At 34.4% G+C, this 17,224-nt stretch overlaps 2 protein-coding genes across 2 annotated transcripts in view; both read left to right on the forward strand.

Moving 5' to 3' along the window:
- LOC144971417 (N-acetylglucosamine-6-phosphate deacetylase-like) overlaps nucleotides 1–17,224 on the forward strand; it is a 29,627-nt gene that overhangs the window by 9,943 nt on the left and 2,460 nt on the right. The window contains exons 4-9 of the mRNA XM_078912288.1: nucleotides 903–957; nucleotides 4,898–5,110; nucleotides 5,355–5,443; nucleotides 14,398–14,542; nucleotides 14,759–14,888; nucleotides 15,866–15,912. Coding sequence (XP_078768414.1) covers nucleotides 903–957; nucleotides 4,898–5,110; nucleotides 5,355–5,443; nucleotides 14,398–14,542; nucleotides 14,759–14,888; nucleotides 15,866–15,912 — 679 coding nt within the window. The remainder of the gene's footprint in view (nucleotides 1–902; nucleotides 958–4,897; nucleotides 5,111–5,354; nucleotides 5,444–14,397; nucleotides 14,543–14,758; nucleotides 14,889–15,865; nucleotides 15,913–17,224) is intronic.
- On the forward strand, nucleotides 16,076–17,155 carry LOC144971639 (uncharacterized). The gene is made up of 2 exons (XM_078912714.1): nucleotides 16,076–16,083; nucleotides 16,672–17,155. Exons 1-2 carry the CDS (start codon nucleotides 16,076–16,078, stop codon nucleotides 17,153–17,155), a joined length of 492 nt encoding a protein of 163 aa, XP_078768840.1.

A 17,224-nucleotide genomic window follows, 5' to 3' on the forward strand; every position in this document is an offset into this window, starting at 1 on the left:
AAAAATGAATACAACAGTTTCAAAAGAAGAACAAAATACCAAACACGGAATGTTTTGGGCTCGAAACCCTTCTTCAGCCAATGACAAAAATCCTACAAAATATCTCTTTTGTCTATCTGGAATTTAGTAATGTATTTATGTCTTTATTGTTTTTTGTTGTTGGCTGAAGAAGGGTTTTGACCCTGAAACGTTCCGTGTTTGGTATTTTGATAATTTTTTAAGGTGTTCTATTCATTTTTTGTTTAATACTAAGATTACAGTGACTCTCGATGGCTGCTCTTTTATTCAACTGACTGTCGAGCCCACTGATTTGAAAATACTGTTGACAGTTGATGAAAAACAATCCAAAATAAGCAGATTGTCAAGAAGTGGTTACAAGAACATTAGACAATGATGCAGTCTATATCTAAATAAATATCCAACCTAAAAGGAAAAAAACAAAGGCTGAGAAGCATTCTATTATATAATAAAAGCAAACTGAGAGGACCATCAATGAAACTTCAATAGTAATAATAATAATAGTAATAATAATGATAGTAATATAATATATAATAATAATAATAATAATAATAATAATAATAATAATAATAATAATAAAATAATAACAATTGTTATAAGTTTATGGGCATTTTTTATTTTTTTATTTTGGTTTTCCGATTTTGATGACGAAAATTTTCAGTGATTTTCAAAGTTTTGAGTTGAGACCCCTGTTCTATAAATGGCCTAAGAGTATTTCAAGAATTGTAAATTTCAAATGTCTAATACATGAATTAAAAAGGTTCATATTTTACAACCTCAGTTTCACATTTCATTAGGACTTGTGAAATGCAAGCAAAGTGAGGAAAACTGACTCGAGATAAAACTCTTTGCTGAAATGAATGTTTTGATTATTTTGTCTGCAGATTCTACCACACGTTAAGAAATGTGATGGAAGCCCAGATGGGGCTGGTGTGCTAGGTAAATAACCATATATCGAAGCTTATTTGTAGTGAAATTAGTTTGTGTTGAATGGCAACCTTCCATCAAGCTTTTAGTTAGCTCGCGTTTTTAGCAAACTTGTTGTAAAGCATTTTCAAAATTTTAAAAGATTTGCTCACTCACTCTCTCTCTCTCTCTCTCTCTCTCTCTCTCTCTCTCTCTCTCTCTCTCTCTCTCTCTCACTCACTCTCTCTCTTCTCTCTTCTCTCCTCTCTCTCTCTCTCTCTCTCTCTCTCTCTCTCTCTCTCTCTCTCTCTCTCTCTCGTACGAGGACTGGTGGTCATAGGATGTTTTACCAAGGGTGATATCAGCTGTAGCCTAATTGAGTTTATTTTTTAAACCTTAATTTGTATAGGGTGATCATTTTATGATGCAACCCATGAGATGACTTGTAATGAACTGAAAATAAATAATCGTAATCAAAGCCTAAACTCGACATTATTTATCGCAATTATTTTGCTTCCAAATCCGTCCAAGTCAATCCACAAAAATAGCATTATATCATTAATTGTAAGGAATACATTAGAAAAATGTCCTTTCATTTTGAATCATTACATAAGTAATCAAAGTTATACAGTGGAACTCTGTTACAACGGTGATAGTGGTACTAGTGAAAATCCCTGTTGTGGCCGAGTCCTGTTACATCTATCAGGCATGCCAACCATCCTGAAATTTCCAGATTTGTCCAGAAAATTTGTGAAACATAATGGCTGTCCCAGAAAATATGGAAATTTACTTTTTCTCCCAGAAATTAAAAAAAAAATATATCAACCATTATTCTACTACCACATCATCATCCCTATCACCACTACTACAACAACATTTTATATTGTATCATTTGAGGACTTTGGGTTGTCTATTACATTATCTGCAGCAAAACATGTCGTAGTTAATATTAGTAAGTTGATGCCGCCTTTTGGTCTCCAATTCTGCTTTTTATCTACTATGATTCCTCTTTGGGGCTATAGGGGGTAGGAGCCTCTGCTGCTATCTACTATATACTACTGCGAATAGAGGAAATCACTATTGGCAGTACTACTGCAAATAGAAGTGGCCATGTTTTAATTTTGCGTCGTGCGTCGAGAAAATGACTATTTTTAAAGCAGGTCATTTAACCATTAATACCTCAGCCATCAAAAAACGTACAGAGATAAATTTAGTTTCATCTTAAAGAGGACGGTTTCAGCTTTATTCCTATACTACTTCAGCAATAAAATATGGGCATTGAAGGTAGAAAAATTGTTTTAAAACTTTCAGCAGCAAAAGAAAAACTGACATATTATTGATATAAAATTTGGACACAAGCGCATGATCCCCTATAAAAGGGAAGCGCATGATCCCCTATAAAAGGGAAGCACTTTAATTTATCGATACCCCTAATAATATACTAAGAGATGATTTACAATGGAAAAATCCTCCTCCTTAAAAGGTATCATACATTTTACTGCACCCTCTCGGTTAAGGATCCCAGAGAAGGCAAGGCAAAACCAAGCAATATAGTTCCCAGACAAGTCCATAAAGCAGCATAGAAGTGAAAATAGACATTGCGGAAGTAAAAGCATGATGTTTTGGGATGATGTGAGTTTCTTAAGAGGTTGATTTATTATCTTATGCTGCTAGTTTGAACATTTTACTTATCATTCATGATTTTATGTTGAATTTTGAGAAGGAAATATTGAATTTACCAGAAAAGTTAAGACGATTTTTGAATTCAGCTTCAGTCGGGTTTCACATAGCGTGTGAGATTTATCTCATTACTTCACGAGGTATTTAATCTTTTTATGTACTTTGTTCATAATTATAGCTATTTATCTTCCAATGTGCAAAATTGCGTGTTTCTTGATGTACACTTCTTTATTTTGCAAGACCATTTTAAGAAAATGTCTGAGAAAAATTGGATCTCTTCCATGGAGTCCTCTTTACCCGTTGACGTGAATTACATGTCATGATGATAATTATGTTTATTTAGTATATGGAATATGCTATTTCATCATTTTGGAGGAGGAGGCCAAAGCATATACTTTTGCGAGTGTTTTGGGGGAATTTCAACAGGCAGGAAAATAATTGTGTCTGGTTCAAATTTTGTTGTTTTTATTTATCTAGTTACTATGCTTTAAAAATGTATTTCACAGGTATGATAAATCTTTTTGGTGTTTAGTGACATGATGTTTGGTTGGAACATTCTCTTACATCACTTGGCAGGCAAAAAAACCTCACCTCTTGAGCAATGAATTTGTTCTCATTTTCTTATTTATGTGTGGATTTTCAAATTTTAAAAAGTGTTGTCCATGACTATCAGAATGCTTTATAAATATAGTAAGAAAACCCATTTTAATATATTATAAATTGTAGCAAATAACTGATGATAAATGAATTGAGCACAGGTATATGATACAATCCTTCTAATTGAAGATAAAGCAATAAAAAGCCATCCAAATGATGCCTAATGGTGATCCAAACACCACCTAGGGAGTGAAATATGCTTTATTTTTAATTCATATTTCTTGAATGAGCTGCCAGGACTTTAAAAAAAACACAAACAAATGGTGGAATGGGAAATGAAATGCTCTATCTATTATTTTGAAAAAATAGGGTTGGCGGTCAAAATTGTTTCGTACAGCCCATGCTAAATTTTTGCCAACAAGCACAGAAATACTTGCAAATCTAAGAATGCTGTAACTATTTTTTACAGATTGATATACAAATAACTTACAAACCTTTTTTTTTTAATTAATGGTAAATCTATCATCTGTTGACTCAAATGATTATTTATAAATTATATTTTTTTAAAAGATTTGCAAAGAAAATAATTGTTTATAGATGACAACTAACCACAATATTGAGATTCTATCGATGTGAATAGTACTCAGTCATTAATCTAGGGACTGATAAATGCCACTTTATCCGATAACCATCATTTCCTTGCACCCAGTATTTTTTTTAAAAAATAATTTCTGGTCTCATTGATCATCTTGTCTGTTGATGAAGCAAAATCCTTTGAAGTCTACACCATTTGACACTATTAATAAATACTGGCATACTTTTTTCAAGCTTCAAACCGCAAACGTTTATAAATTATAAGAATTGATGTTTTGCCTTGTGTTGTTTTTTTTTTTATCATTGACATAGTTCATATCATTCAGCTCTTTGATGGTGAACATTTTATGCGGCTATGTGGTCTTGTGGTATGACACTCGCTTTCGGATCAGAAGGTCCTGGGTTCGAGCCTTGTGCTCGGCGCATAGTTGAGTCCTTTGAAAAGACTCTTTACTCACATTCTCTCACTGTACTCAGGTGTAAAATGAGTACCTGGCCGTTAACAGCGTTGTCTTTGTCCGAAAAATTATAATATCGCCTAACAGGCGTCATGTCCTGTCCTACATGTTAAATGTTGCTGTTGACCAGGGACCCCTTGTAACGCACTTTGAGCACATTTATTGGATATTGCGCTATATAAAGCTCAATTTAAATTTAATTTAATTTTAAAGAATTTAGTTAATGATTTTAAAAAATAATTTTTAAACATTTGTAATTGATAATGCTGGGACAAGTCGTAATACAATAATTTCTGATCTGAAAAGATTTTAGATATTTATAAAAATTGGTATTGTTTTATGTCATGAAATTTGAGTATACTCAATTTTGTCTAGATATATAATTTACAGCTGAAAAGATCAGAGGCGAAAAGCTTGCCCTAATGTTTGTGATATGAGACCAACCGAGACTGATGGGTGTCACCTAAAAGAAAAAAAAAAAGACAAGTCTTTAGAAGATAAAATATTTTTCTACTTACTTTTCTTTGAACTAGATATGATCTTTGTTTACTTTTTTTTTTTCACAATAAGCTGATAATAATGGGCTCTAGATATTAAAATAACCAATTTATTTGAATTGTTTTGTTTCAATTTTTTTTTCCAAGGTGTTCACATAGAAGGTCCATTCATCAGCAAAGACAAAAAAGGGGCTCATCCAGAGCAGCTGATCAGAGATTTTGAGGATGGTGGATTCAATCAAGTTTTGGATATCTATGGCAGTTTGGATAATGTTGCTTTGGTCACTCTTGCCCCAGAAAAGAAAAATTCAAACGCAGTCATTGAAGAATTTGTTAAGCAAGGGATTACAGTTTCTGTGGGTATGATTTTTTTTCTTTTAAAACTTTTATTAGAAATTTTCAGTAATTTTGTATAGTTGCTTTTTTAAAATTGGTATGAAATAAATAATATTTCATTTATTCCTCTCTTTGAGGAAATTTTTCATTAAGGTTCTATTCCATGAACTGGAAAAAAGTGAGCAATGGAAATTTTTTACTATATAGGGGATCTCCGATTCCATTGAGCATTTTTTTAAATAAGTAATTTTTAAACATTTATTTCAAGGTCATTCAATGGCTAATCTGGTACAAGGAGAGGAAGCAGTGTGTTCTGGGGCCAGATTTATCACTCATCTTTTTAATGCTATGCTTCCAGTAAGTGATTTTTTCTCTTGTTTTCCAAATTATTGAACATGTAGAATTAGTAGTTGTAATGGTAGTAGTAGTAGTAGTAGAAGTAGAAGCTGTAATAATAGTAGTAGTAGTAGTAGTAGTAGTAGTAGTAGTAGTAGTAGTAGTAGTAGTAGTAGTAGTAGTAGTAGTAGTAGTAAGGATAAATATAGGGTATAGAGAAGTGCCAGATGAAAACTATCATGTCAGAGGGTGAAACTGAATCCAATTGATACGACATCCTCCGCCTGGCTGAGAGATAGAGATAGAGAGGGATCAGCTTTATAGCTCAGTTGCTAGTTCATCGTCATCAATCCAGTTTTATTGACTTTTTTCTGAAATTTTAGCAACTTATGGTCCAGTTACAAAAGTTTCACGGTGCAGCAAGGAAATCTCAAACAAGTTGGAACCGTGCCTATTTGTTCAAGAGATTTCCATGTTTTTGAGATTTGTGTATTGAGTATGTTACAAAGAATATGAATAATGTGAGGGAAGTATTATTAGGTAGGGTCTCTTAACAATGAGGGGCAGCGTTTAGTGCGTTGTTTCATTGTTTTATTCAATAAGAGGTGATATATTGTTCCCCTTTCAGTGTACACTATTTAGAAGACAAAGCCAGCACATTGCATTGTTGATTACCTTCTCAACACTTCACATCTTTATCTACGAATCTGGTACCTAATCACTACCACTCCTCACTACCTCTCTTCTCACCCTATCTTCCCCACCCCTAATCACTTCTTTGATTTTAATACAAAACAGTAACAGCCGCATGCCATCACTGCCTTGCTTGTCTCCCACCGGTCTGGTACAGGTAGATAGAGTGAAGCGTCACATGCATAAGACATTGGTCAAGCTTACTTCGCACACCTTTTCCCTCCACTCACACACACACACACACCTGATCCACACAAACACACACACACGTGAAAACACTTTAACTAACACAGTTAACACCTATGGAGAGCAATGGCAATTTTGTTTCCGTTCAATAGGAACATAGGCAAAAGAATTTTATCAACGAATGCGAAAGTGAAAGTCCAAGGAAAATAATAATAATGATGATAATGATAATAATTAGACCTGTAGATTCTCAGTCAATTAACTGAAATCAGTCAAGTCGTCAAATTCAAATATTTTTAAAAAGGAAAGAAAGAAATGAAGAAAGTAAGAATTCATGTATCATAGTCTAATGACCAAAGTAATTAGGAATATTCCACAGCGCTACGCATAGCTCATGGGCCGTTTATATTAACGATAGATAATATATTGCCAAGGCTAAGCGACACTTATTAGAATTGCCGTGTCTGAACACATCCCAGTGTATTTTCACACAGCCTTCGTAAAATTATTTTTTCACTTTCCAAACCTGTCATGGTCCCAATGGTAGCCAATTTTAATTGAGCCACTGAGCAATAAATTTCACTGTTTCGTCTAAGCCAAAATTGACCACATTTACCTGGAGGGAAGTAAAAGTATGAAAAAAGTAAAATGCGAAAGCCGGAATTGCGTTATGTAGACACCATCAAATCAAAAGTTAGGGATTGCTACAGTACATCTTGATTGCCTCACATTGTAAACAAACTGATTGACCGTTTCTAGTTTCTTCACTAATTGGGTACCTAATTATAAGGAACAATGGTAATAGCCTAATTAATTCCTGCGGAAATTAGTTTTCTGCCATTACTTTGCTCAAGCGAGCTTGCTGTTTACTATTCATTTCGATTCTTTGGATTTTTACGCTACAATGAATTATGAAGAGTTTCAGTTTCAGTCAATTTTTATAGAGCTCATTTACATGTCTATAATAATATATTATTATTATTATTATTATTATTATTATTATTATTATTATTATTATTATTATTATTATTATTATTATTATTATTATTATTAGTATTATTATTATTATTATTATTATTATTATTATTATTATTATTATTATTATTATTATTATTATTATATTATTATTATTATTATTATTAATATTATTAAAACTTGTTTGATTTTAACAGAAAAATTATATATTTTATTTAAACACTTAGTGCCGTTCAAATTGCAGAAATATGGTCTGTTTGAAATTGAAATGACAAGATCACTGTAACTGTGGTATTTAAGGTGGAGATTACATTTTAAAATTTAAGAGAACTTAGGTAATAATCTCCATATCACACGAGTGTTTACATAGGTTGTCAGCTCCTGCTCTCACAGAATCGCCCTATTAATTAGAATTATAAATCCTATGATTTCCCCGTTACATATTACATGGAACTAGTTAACAGCAATGATTATTGGCTCATATAACTTTCACAAGACAATAAATAATGAATAAACAAATTCCAGTCGCACTTATAATTGACAATAAAAGAAAGTCAGATTTATTCTGTTTGAAATAGTACATGTTTACATTTTATAATGTTTTATATTTTTATTGTTTATGATTCATCATTGGGCAAAGGATAAAACAAACAAAACCACAATATTTTTTTATTGTGGTTCTTATCTTTGTAGCAGCTGAGGTCCTGAGCCGAACTGGCCTTCTCTCTGCTTCATGTTGTACAGGTGCTGTTTGATGAACAGGTGGAAGGTTGGCCAGCTCTAAAAAAGCAGAATTCTTTTTGTTGATTTTTCATCCACCTTCAATACGATTCATCCCCACCGCCTTGCTCATAAACTGTCTACTTTTGAAATAAATACTTATATCATCTCCTGGGTGCTAGACTTCCTCACAAATAGAATGCAATATATACAAGTAAGAGGAGATTTCTCCAATAACATAACTATAAATATTGGTGCTCCGCAGGGCTATGTAATCTCTCCCATGCTTTTTATACTTTATACAAATACTGTAAAAGCTCAGATCTAAACATCATAGCCCTTTTAATTTGCTACTCGACAAGGATATAATGACGAAATAAATTATAAGGAAGAGATAAATAAATTTGGTTCCTGGTGCGACAATAACGACCTTGAACTGAATGTAAGTAAGACTAAAGAATTAATTATAGACTTTAGAAAAGATAGGAATACCAAAGACCATATCACTGTTAAAAATGAAAAACTAGAACAAGTAGTAGAATACAAATATCTAGAAGTCACTATGGACAACAAATTACGGTGGGACGTACATACCAGTTATATTATCTATAGTAAAATTAATCAAAGAATGTACTTTTTACGGAAATTGTCCCAACTTAACATTGACAAAACACTTTGTATGTTATTTTATAGATCTGTAACAGAAAATGTTTTGGTTTTTTGTATTACTGCCTGGGGGGAAAATTGTCTTAGCTCAGCAAAAGCTATCTTTGACAGGACTATTAAAAGAGCTAATACATTTACTACAGGATCCATGTCTTTTAATGATTTATATACAGAAAGCTGCTTAAGAAAAATTGGAAATATTTTAGACAATCCAACCCATGCTCTAAATCATCAGATCATCAAGTCAAACAGAAGTGACCGATTGTTGTCTTTCCCAACAAAAAGTGAAAGACACTTCTGATCCTTTTTATCTTACAGTTGCAGAATTTTTAATAAGGAAAAATAATTTATATATTTTGATCTACGTCTGTTTTAACTTTGTGTCTTCTTATTTAGAATTACTCCATACCTACAATTTTTAAACTTGAATTTATAAAATTGCTTACTACAACTTTTCCCCGTGTGGTGTCCGGGGTCCCTCAACTGAGAGGGTCAAGAATAGCCCAACGCCAAGCCAGCGTGTCGTAAAAGGCGACTAATGGTGTGTGATTCCCCCATCTTTGAGTCACCTGGTCCTCCAGGTTGGGGGTTGGCAAAGGGTTAACACCCCTTTCCGTTAAACTCAAACCGTTACAGAAACACAGACAGACAAACTAAATCCTTTTTTTAGCTTGGGCGACCGAAGAGTTTCTGGAATTACAGAATTTATGAAGGACAACAGACAAAGCCGAAAGGACTCTGCTGACCCGATGACGTCTTTGCCAAACAAGCAGCTTCGAATTGCATCGTGGAACGTTCGCACCATGTATGAAGCAGGAAAAAGCTCTCAAGTTGTGACTGAGATGAGAAGATACAGGCTGCATATACTTGGAGTAAGCGAAACCCACTGGATACAATCCGGACAGAAACACCTCAAGTCTGGGGAGAAGATTTTATATTCAGGGAGAGGGGACGGGATTCATACACAGGGAGTAGGAATAATTCTAAGCAAGTTTGCCCAGAAGTCACTGAGAGGATGGGAACAATGCGGAGAAAGGATCATCATGGCGTCTTTTACAACACGGAGTAAGAAGATCAGCATGAACATTGTACAGATCTATGCCCCAACAAATGATGCAACAGATGAGGACAAAGATACATTTTATGGTCTGCTACAACAAGTCATTGACAAGTTGCCAAGGAAAGACATCAACATATTGATGGGAGATGCTATTGCAAAAGTGGGACAGGATAACGTAGGCTATGAAGGTATCATGGGACGTCATGGCATGGGAGAAATGAATGATAATGGAGAGAGATTTGCAAATTTCTGTGCATTCAACAGCTTGGTGATTGGAGGATCAGTGTTCCCCCATAAGAGGATCCACAAAGCAACTTGGGTCTCACCAGATGGTGTGACAGAGAATCAGATTGATCATTTTTGTATCTCTCGTAGATTCAGACGTTCATTGGAAGATGTGACAGTACGGAGAGGGGCAGATGTTGGATCAGACCACCACCTGCTATTGGCAAAGCTTAAGCTCCGACTCAGAAAACACGGGGCCAGATCACATACAAGAAGAAAATTCGAGGTGAATGCACTTGATGGGGAAAAGAATGAGGAATTCAAACTACAATTGAGTAATAGATTCCAACCTCTTACTGAGCTCGAGGAGGACATAGATGTAGAGTCACATTGGGCAAAGATCAAGGAAGTCTACATAACAACTTGCCACGAGGTATTGGGGGTAAAGAAATAGGAACATAAAGAATGGATAAGTCCAACCACCTTGGACCTTATTGAAAAGAGGAGAACAAGGAAGGAACAAGTGAATGCAAGCCGAACAAGGGCTTCAAGACTGGATGCACAAGAGCAGTATCGAGCCATAGCTAAGGAAGTCAAAAGATCTGTGAAGAAAGACAAGGAAGCATTCATGAACAGACTTGCAGAGAAAGCAGAAGCAGCAGCGACTGGAGGACACATGAGGATCCTTTATCAAACTACCAAGACACTTTCTGGAAAATATGGGAAACCAGAGGTACCAGTCAAAGACAAAGATGGGAAAACTATTTTTGGAAAAGAGGCTCAATCTGAACGATGGAGGGAACATTTCAACTGCCTTCTGAACAGACCACCACCAGACAACCAGCCAGAAATTTTGCCTGCAAGGAATGAGCTACCAATTAGCTGTGATCCACCATCGATAGCAGAGATTGTGGGTGCCATTAACAAGATGAAAAGGGGGAAAGCTGCTGGACCAGACCAGATTCCACCGGAGGCTCTAAAAGTTGATGCGAAAAGAAATGCTGAGGCCCTGCACCCACTATTTGAGAGAATCTGGAATGACGGGATATTCCCAAAGGATTGGAAGGAAGGACATCTTATCAAGCTTCCAAAGAAAGGGGACCTCAGTAATTGTAATAATTATCGAGGCATCACTCTTCTTTCTATCCCAGGAAAGGTTTTCAACCGTATTATTTTAGAGAGAATTAAGAATGCAACAGATGCTAAACTGCGGGACGAACAGGCAGGTTTTCGGAAAAACCGTTCAACCACCGACCAGATTGCCTCTCTGCGAGTCATAGTAGAACAGTCTATAGAATGGAACTCTCCTCTTATTGTCAACTTTCTGGATTACGAGAAGGCTTTCGACAGTATTGACAGAGCAACATTGTGGAAAATTCTGGCACATTATGGACTCCCTGAAAAGATAGTAAACCTCATTAAGGAAATGTATGAAGGATCAAGTTGCAGGGTTGTACATGAAGATCAGCTTACTGACAGCTTTGAAATTAAGACTGGTGTCAAGCAGGGATGCTTGCTCTCACCATTCCTGTTCATCCTTGCCATTGATTGGCTAATGAAGGAAACCTCCAAAGGGAGAAGAAATGGGATACAATGGACCCCCTGGACACAGTTGGATGATCTGGATTTTGCAGATGATCTGGCTCTTCTGTCCCACACCCAGGACCAGATGCAAGCAAAAACCACAATTATAAACAGCCTCTCGGAATCAATTGGTCTAAGAATTCACCCTGCAAAGTCAAAGGTCTTGAGGATAGGTATGCGTCAAAGGGAGCAGATCAAAGTAAAAGATCAGGAACTCGAAGATATAGACACTTTCTGCTATCTCGGAAGTATAATTGACAAGGATGGAGGCACGGAAGCAGAGGTGAAAGCACGAATAGGAAAGGCACAGGCTGCATTCACATCTTTGAACAGAGTTTGGAGAACTAAAGATATCTCCCTTCAACTAAAGCTAAGACTTTTCAACTCAAACGTGAAGTCTGTCCTACTGTATGGATGTGAAACTTGGAACGCATCACAGGCATGTATAAGGAGGGTACAGATTTTCGTAAACAGGTGCATGCGTAAGCTACTCAGAATAAAATGGATGGATAGAATAAAAAATGAAGAAGTATGGAAAAGAACACAGCAGAAACCAGTGGGAGAGGATATAGGAAGAAGACGATGGAGGTGGATTGGACACACGCTTAGAAAGAATGACTCAACTATAACAAAGAAAGTATTGGACTGGAACCCTCAGGGCAGAAGATCAAGGGGAAGGCCACGAGGAACATGGAGAAGAATTAAAGAAGCTGATATACAGAGAAGTGGTAAGACCTGGAATGAGATAAAAAAGTTGGCTCAGGATAGAGAAGGATGGAAACTGTTTGTTTGTGGTCTATACCCTGACCCAGGGTGAAAAAGGCAATGATGATGATTACTACAACTTTACAATTACCTATTTAATCTATATTTGCCATGTAATTTATACTATGTAATTTTTTTCAGTCAATTTACAATATTATTATACTGTATCTAATTCTTAGCTTTTTACTAATTTTTTTCTTATATGTTGACATCAGTATACACTTTACTAGATATGTATATCTTTACAATTATATAATCTGTATGTCCCTTGAAATTTATACTATGTAATTATTCTTACAGCTTACAATATTATTACACTATACCTATTACCAAGTTTTACTTTACCACATTTATTTACGTATATTATATTTATGTATGTATCATTGTCGGCATTTTATATGTCTGTACAAAAATTTCCTTTTTGGATGAATAAAGTACATTATTATTATTATTATTATTATTATATTATTATTATTATTATTATTATTATTATTATTATTATTATTATTATTATTATTATTATTATATATATTATTATATTATTATTATTATTATTATTATTATTATTATTATTATTATTATTCCTATGGCCAAACCAGGAAGGGATAGAAATCTGGTTTTTGATAAAATATAAGCATATCGTCAGATTTCTCCATGTTTTTCTTTGACCTGTTTTCTGGACTGGAGTGCCTTCAGATAGGGATATAATATATTTATAAGGCTATTGCCCAGATAGCATGAAATAAATTAATGATAGGTACTCAAGCCTCAAGGAGTACCGGTTTGCGCTAGATATCAACTAGCTAAACCATGGTATTAAAAATATCTCACATTACTTGTAGCAAAGTCATAATGATATCATGCATGTCAACCTCATAAGAATCGAGACGTAAAAGTATGCAGATAAAGCGGTTGATCAGGCTATAGATTAGAAAGAAATTTAAGAAAGTTAACTCAATGTAATCCATTCACCCCTTATTAATGAATAATATCACACCACTGAATCAGGATAAAACACGTCTGTTTTTTAATGATATTTTTGTTGGAGAGAATGTCTTGTAAGTTGCAGGTTTATATAAGACTAGCATGTCCTCTTTTTTCCCATATGATCCTTTGTTTTAAAGGTAGGTTAGTGGGCATGTCTGCCAGATGTTCACACTTAATTTTCGTTGTCCGATATTGGCGTGGTTTGAGCTTTTTTCACATATAGGTGTGAAGTTTTTTCTTCGTCCACGAGGCCTTGATTGCTTGTCAGCTGGGAAATGCCATATCGTTAATTCCCCTTGTGACAATCACTTTAAAAAGAACTACATATCTATATGAATTGAAGCAGGAAATATTGGTGAATATCACAAAATAAAGAAAATTGGGTTTGTGCTCAAAACGAAGCAATATCAAAGAAATAAAAGTGAGCATAATTTTTAAGCTGGTTTTACCAGTTATTGCGGGAGCAATTCACTAGGGGATTCCACATAATCTGACAGGCAGATGAGGTTGAGATTTTTATTGGACCCCTCTGTCTACGCAGCAGTGAATGGGTAGCAAGCATTTGCTATTGTCCATTTTACATTATTATAACCGGGATAAACTCCGGCTCCATGGGTCTAATGGCTTTTATGGACTGCACAGTTTCCATTATTTGTCAGCTTTTCCTGTTATTCTTTTCCTTCCATCATTTGTTTTTGCATTGAAGTCCATGAAGTGAGATTTATAGTGAACAAAAATACTGTTACAAAAAAAAAAAGACCAGAGTAAAGTTGAAACTTTAGACAGTTTCTCTCTTCTAAAAATATGATATCATCGACGGAAGAAATTGAGAGTACAGTACTGTAGTCAAGCGTTCCCTCATGTCCTCTTATGAAATTCGAAAAAAATTATTGCCTTTTAAGATAAAATGAGTAAATATATTATAAAATTCAAAATTTGAATGTCATACATAAAATCGATGAAAACTTTTTAAAAAACTGATCCATTATTTTGTTTGATGCCTTAATCAAGACCAAACACTATACAACTGAGGTACTGTCGCTCAGATGATGCGATTATCGAATAGGGTGCTGAGTGTTATTATTGTTTCTTTATTTTTGTCTTTCTCCTTCAGTTTCACCACAGAGATCCCCATCTTGTGGGATTACTTACTAGTAACCAACTGCCACGCAATCGTAAGATATTCTATGGAATAATATCCGATGGAGTACACACTCATCCTGCTGCTCTACGCATCGCTCACAGAGTTAATCCTGATGGTAATCGATTTATTTGATTTTCATTAAAACTTTCAATTGAAGTTTCTGTTAAAGAGTGAGATTTGTGAGCTTAGGGGAGGCCACTGCTGTAATGATGGTAAAGTGTGATGATACGATATTTTCATCCCCATAAAACATCAGCCATTTTAAAATAAAATTTTCAAGAATTCCCTTTTGATTTTTTGATTTAAAAATGTTTGTTTTGTTTTTGGACAGGTTTAGTGCTGGTTACAGACGCCATCCAGGCTCTAGGCTTTCCCCCTGGAACATACGCATTTGGAGAACAGACAATATGCATCGAAGGAAAAAGAGCTGTACTTAAAGGGACAGATACACTGTCAGGCAGGTAAGTTACAGCAGACTTGCCAAAATTGTAGAAACGAACGAAGAAAAACTAAAAAATTGAAAAATATCGTTTTTTCCAGACATAACTTTTTTCCCCTATCTTGTCCCTGTGACTTATAGTCCGGTGTGGCTAATACTAGTATTTTTCATTATCTGTGTCAACCAGGTGTGTAGGCTTGGCTTCATGGCTATTGTTTTGATATTTTAAAGAATAAACAACAGAAATCATACATCGATAATGCTAGTATTTTACCTTGTCCAAGTAAGCAAATAGTGTAGTCTTCATGACTATTGTTGTAATATGATATCAAATAAATGAGGACTGAAATCACACGTCTTTATGGTTATTTTTTTCCTTGACCATGTCAGCCAAGTGTGTTGGCTTTATGACATTTTAGTGATTAAATTATGATTAAACTCACCCACTAAAATGGGTGATGAAGCAATTCTCAGCCTCTTTATCTCAGACACAGAGGATGAAGACTTCATTGGGTTTTCGGGTGTTTTTTATCAATCGGATTGAATTGAAGAAGGTACAACTTATACCCAAGAGCTGCTATTGGTGGGATAAAATTGATTAAAAAATAAAAATTGGTGGTGTGGCTTATGGTCTGATGCGTCTTAGAGTCCTGAAAATATGTTGCACAAGAAAAAGTCATTTAAAAAGCAGCTTTTCTCAAATGAGCATAAAACCTTAGATCGACTGATGGCCAGTCAGACTTGGTACCACTACTTACTGCTACTGCTACTACTATTATTATTATTTTTATTATTATTGTTATTATTACTATTATTATTATTATTATTATTATTATTATTATTATTATTATTATTATTATTATTATTATTATTATTATTATTATTATTATTATTGTGTTTACTCCCTCTCTCTTAAGAAATCCTTCATTATTGCGAGTTCTTCACTAGTATAAAAAAAGGACTTTAAATCAACTCTTTTTTATCTTTTTACTCTTGTAGTATTGCATCAATGGACACTTGTGTACAGCATTTCCTAAAACAAACGGGTAAGTCAAAAATAGAACAACACAACAGTTAACAAACAATGAACATGAAATACAAAATACACAGTATTTTTGGTTTGTCTGACTAGTTGATTTCAATATGTCACCTGTAATGATATACTTAAATTTAGATAATGGAAATAATACAAAACTTGTTAGAAAAAAAATGTCAGGGTGAACCAGACGTTGCATGTAAATTGTGAAACTCAATTTTTATGAGAGGGAAGTTATTGAAGCTGAAAAATAGTTGGATTCAGTAAATCTAATCTATTATTTAAATTCGATTTTCGGCATCTAGTTGTCTCAACCATTATTCCAGATTGAGGCATGCAGACATTTGGGCTGAGCATTTCTGGTTGGATCTTTTATGCTTTTGGGCGTGGCAGAAATGACAGAAAAATATTTGTGAGAGAAAAGAGCAATAGACTGAGGAAAAAAAAAAAAACAATTACTTTTATTCTCAATCTAAACTTGTGTATCAACTCTACAGCTTGTTAGCAGGGGTAGGATATTAGGCAAAAACATCGTGGGTTAGGAAAGGGGAGGTGGTGGAGAATACCACTGACTAATTAGGCGAAAAACTGTTGCTCCTATTGATCTCTGAATTTGATGTCCCGCAAGGTTTTTAACACCATGTAAATAATTTCCTTTTGTTTTGGTTTATTAGGCTTTATTTTTCTTTAGATTCAATAATAATCAGTTAATCTGGAACCCTTCCGTCTCTCACTAAATATTGTACTTGTTTTCCTGACCATTTGATAGACATTCATTTACACCATTTGATAGACATTCATTTACACCATTTGATAGACATTCATTTACACCATTTGATAGACATTCATTTACACCATTTGATAGACATTCATTTACACCATTTGATAGACATTCATTTACACCATTTGATAGACATTCATTTACACCATTTGATAGACATTCATTTACACCATTTGATAGACATTCATTTACATCATTTGATAGACATTCATTTACACCATTTGATAGACATTCATTTACACCATTTGATAGACATTCATTTACACCATTTGATAGACATTCATTTACACCATTTGATAGACATTCATTTACACCATTTGATAGACATTCATTTACACCATTTGATAGACATTCATTTACACCATTTGATAGACATTCATTTACACCATTTGATAGACATTCATTTACACCATTTGATAGACATTCATTTACACCATTTGATAGACATTCATTTACAACACGGTCAGTATGAGAATATTACCTGACCGGGCTATTCATGATTTTGATATGTGGGGGGCGAATGGCTGAGTGGTTAAGGCAT

Source organism: Berghia stephanieae, chromosome 4 (genome assembly GCF_034508935.2).
Source record: "Berghia stephanieae isolate SIO BIC M18660-M18661 chromosome 4, UCSD_Bste_1.3, whole genome shotgun sequence".
NCBI lineage: Eukaryota > Metazoa > Mollusca > Gastropoda > Nudibranchia > Aeolidiidae > Berghia > Berghia stephanieae.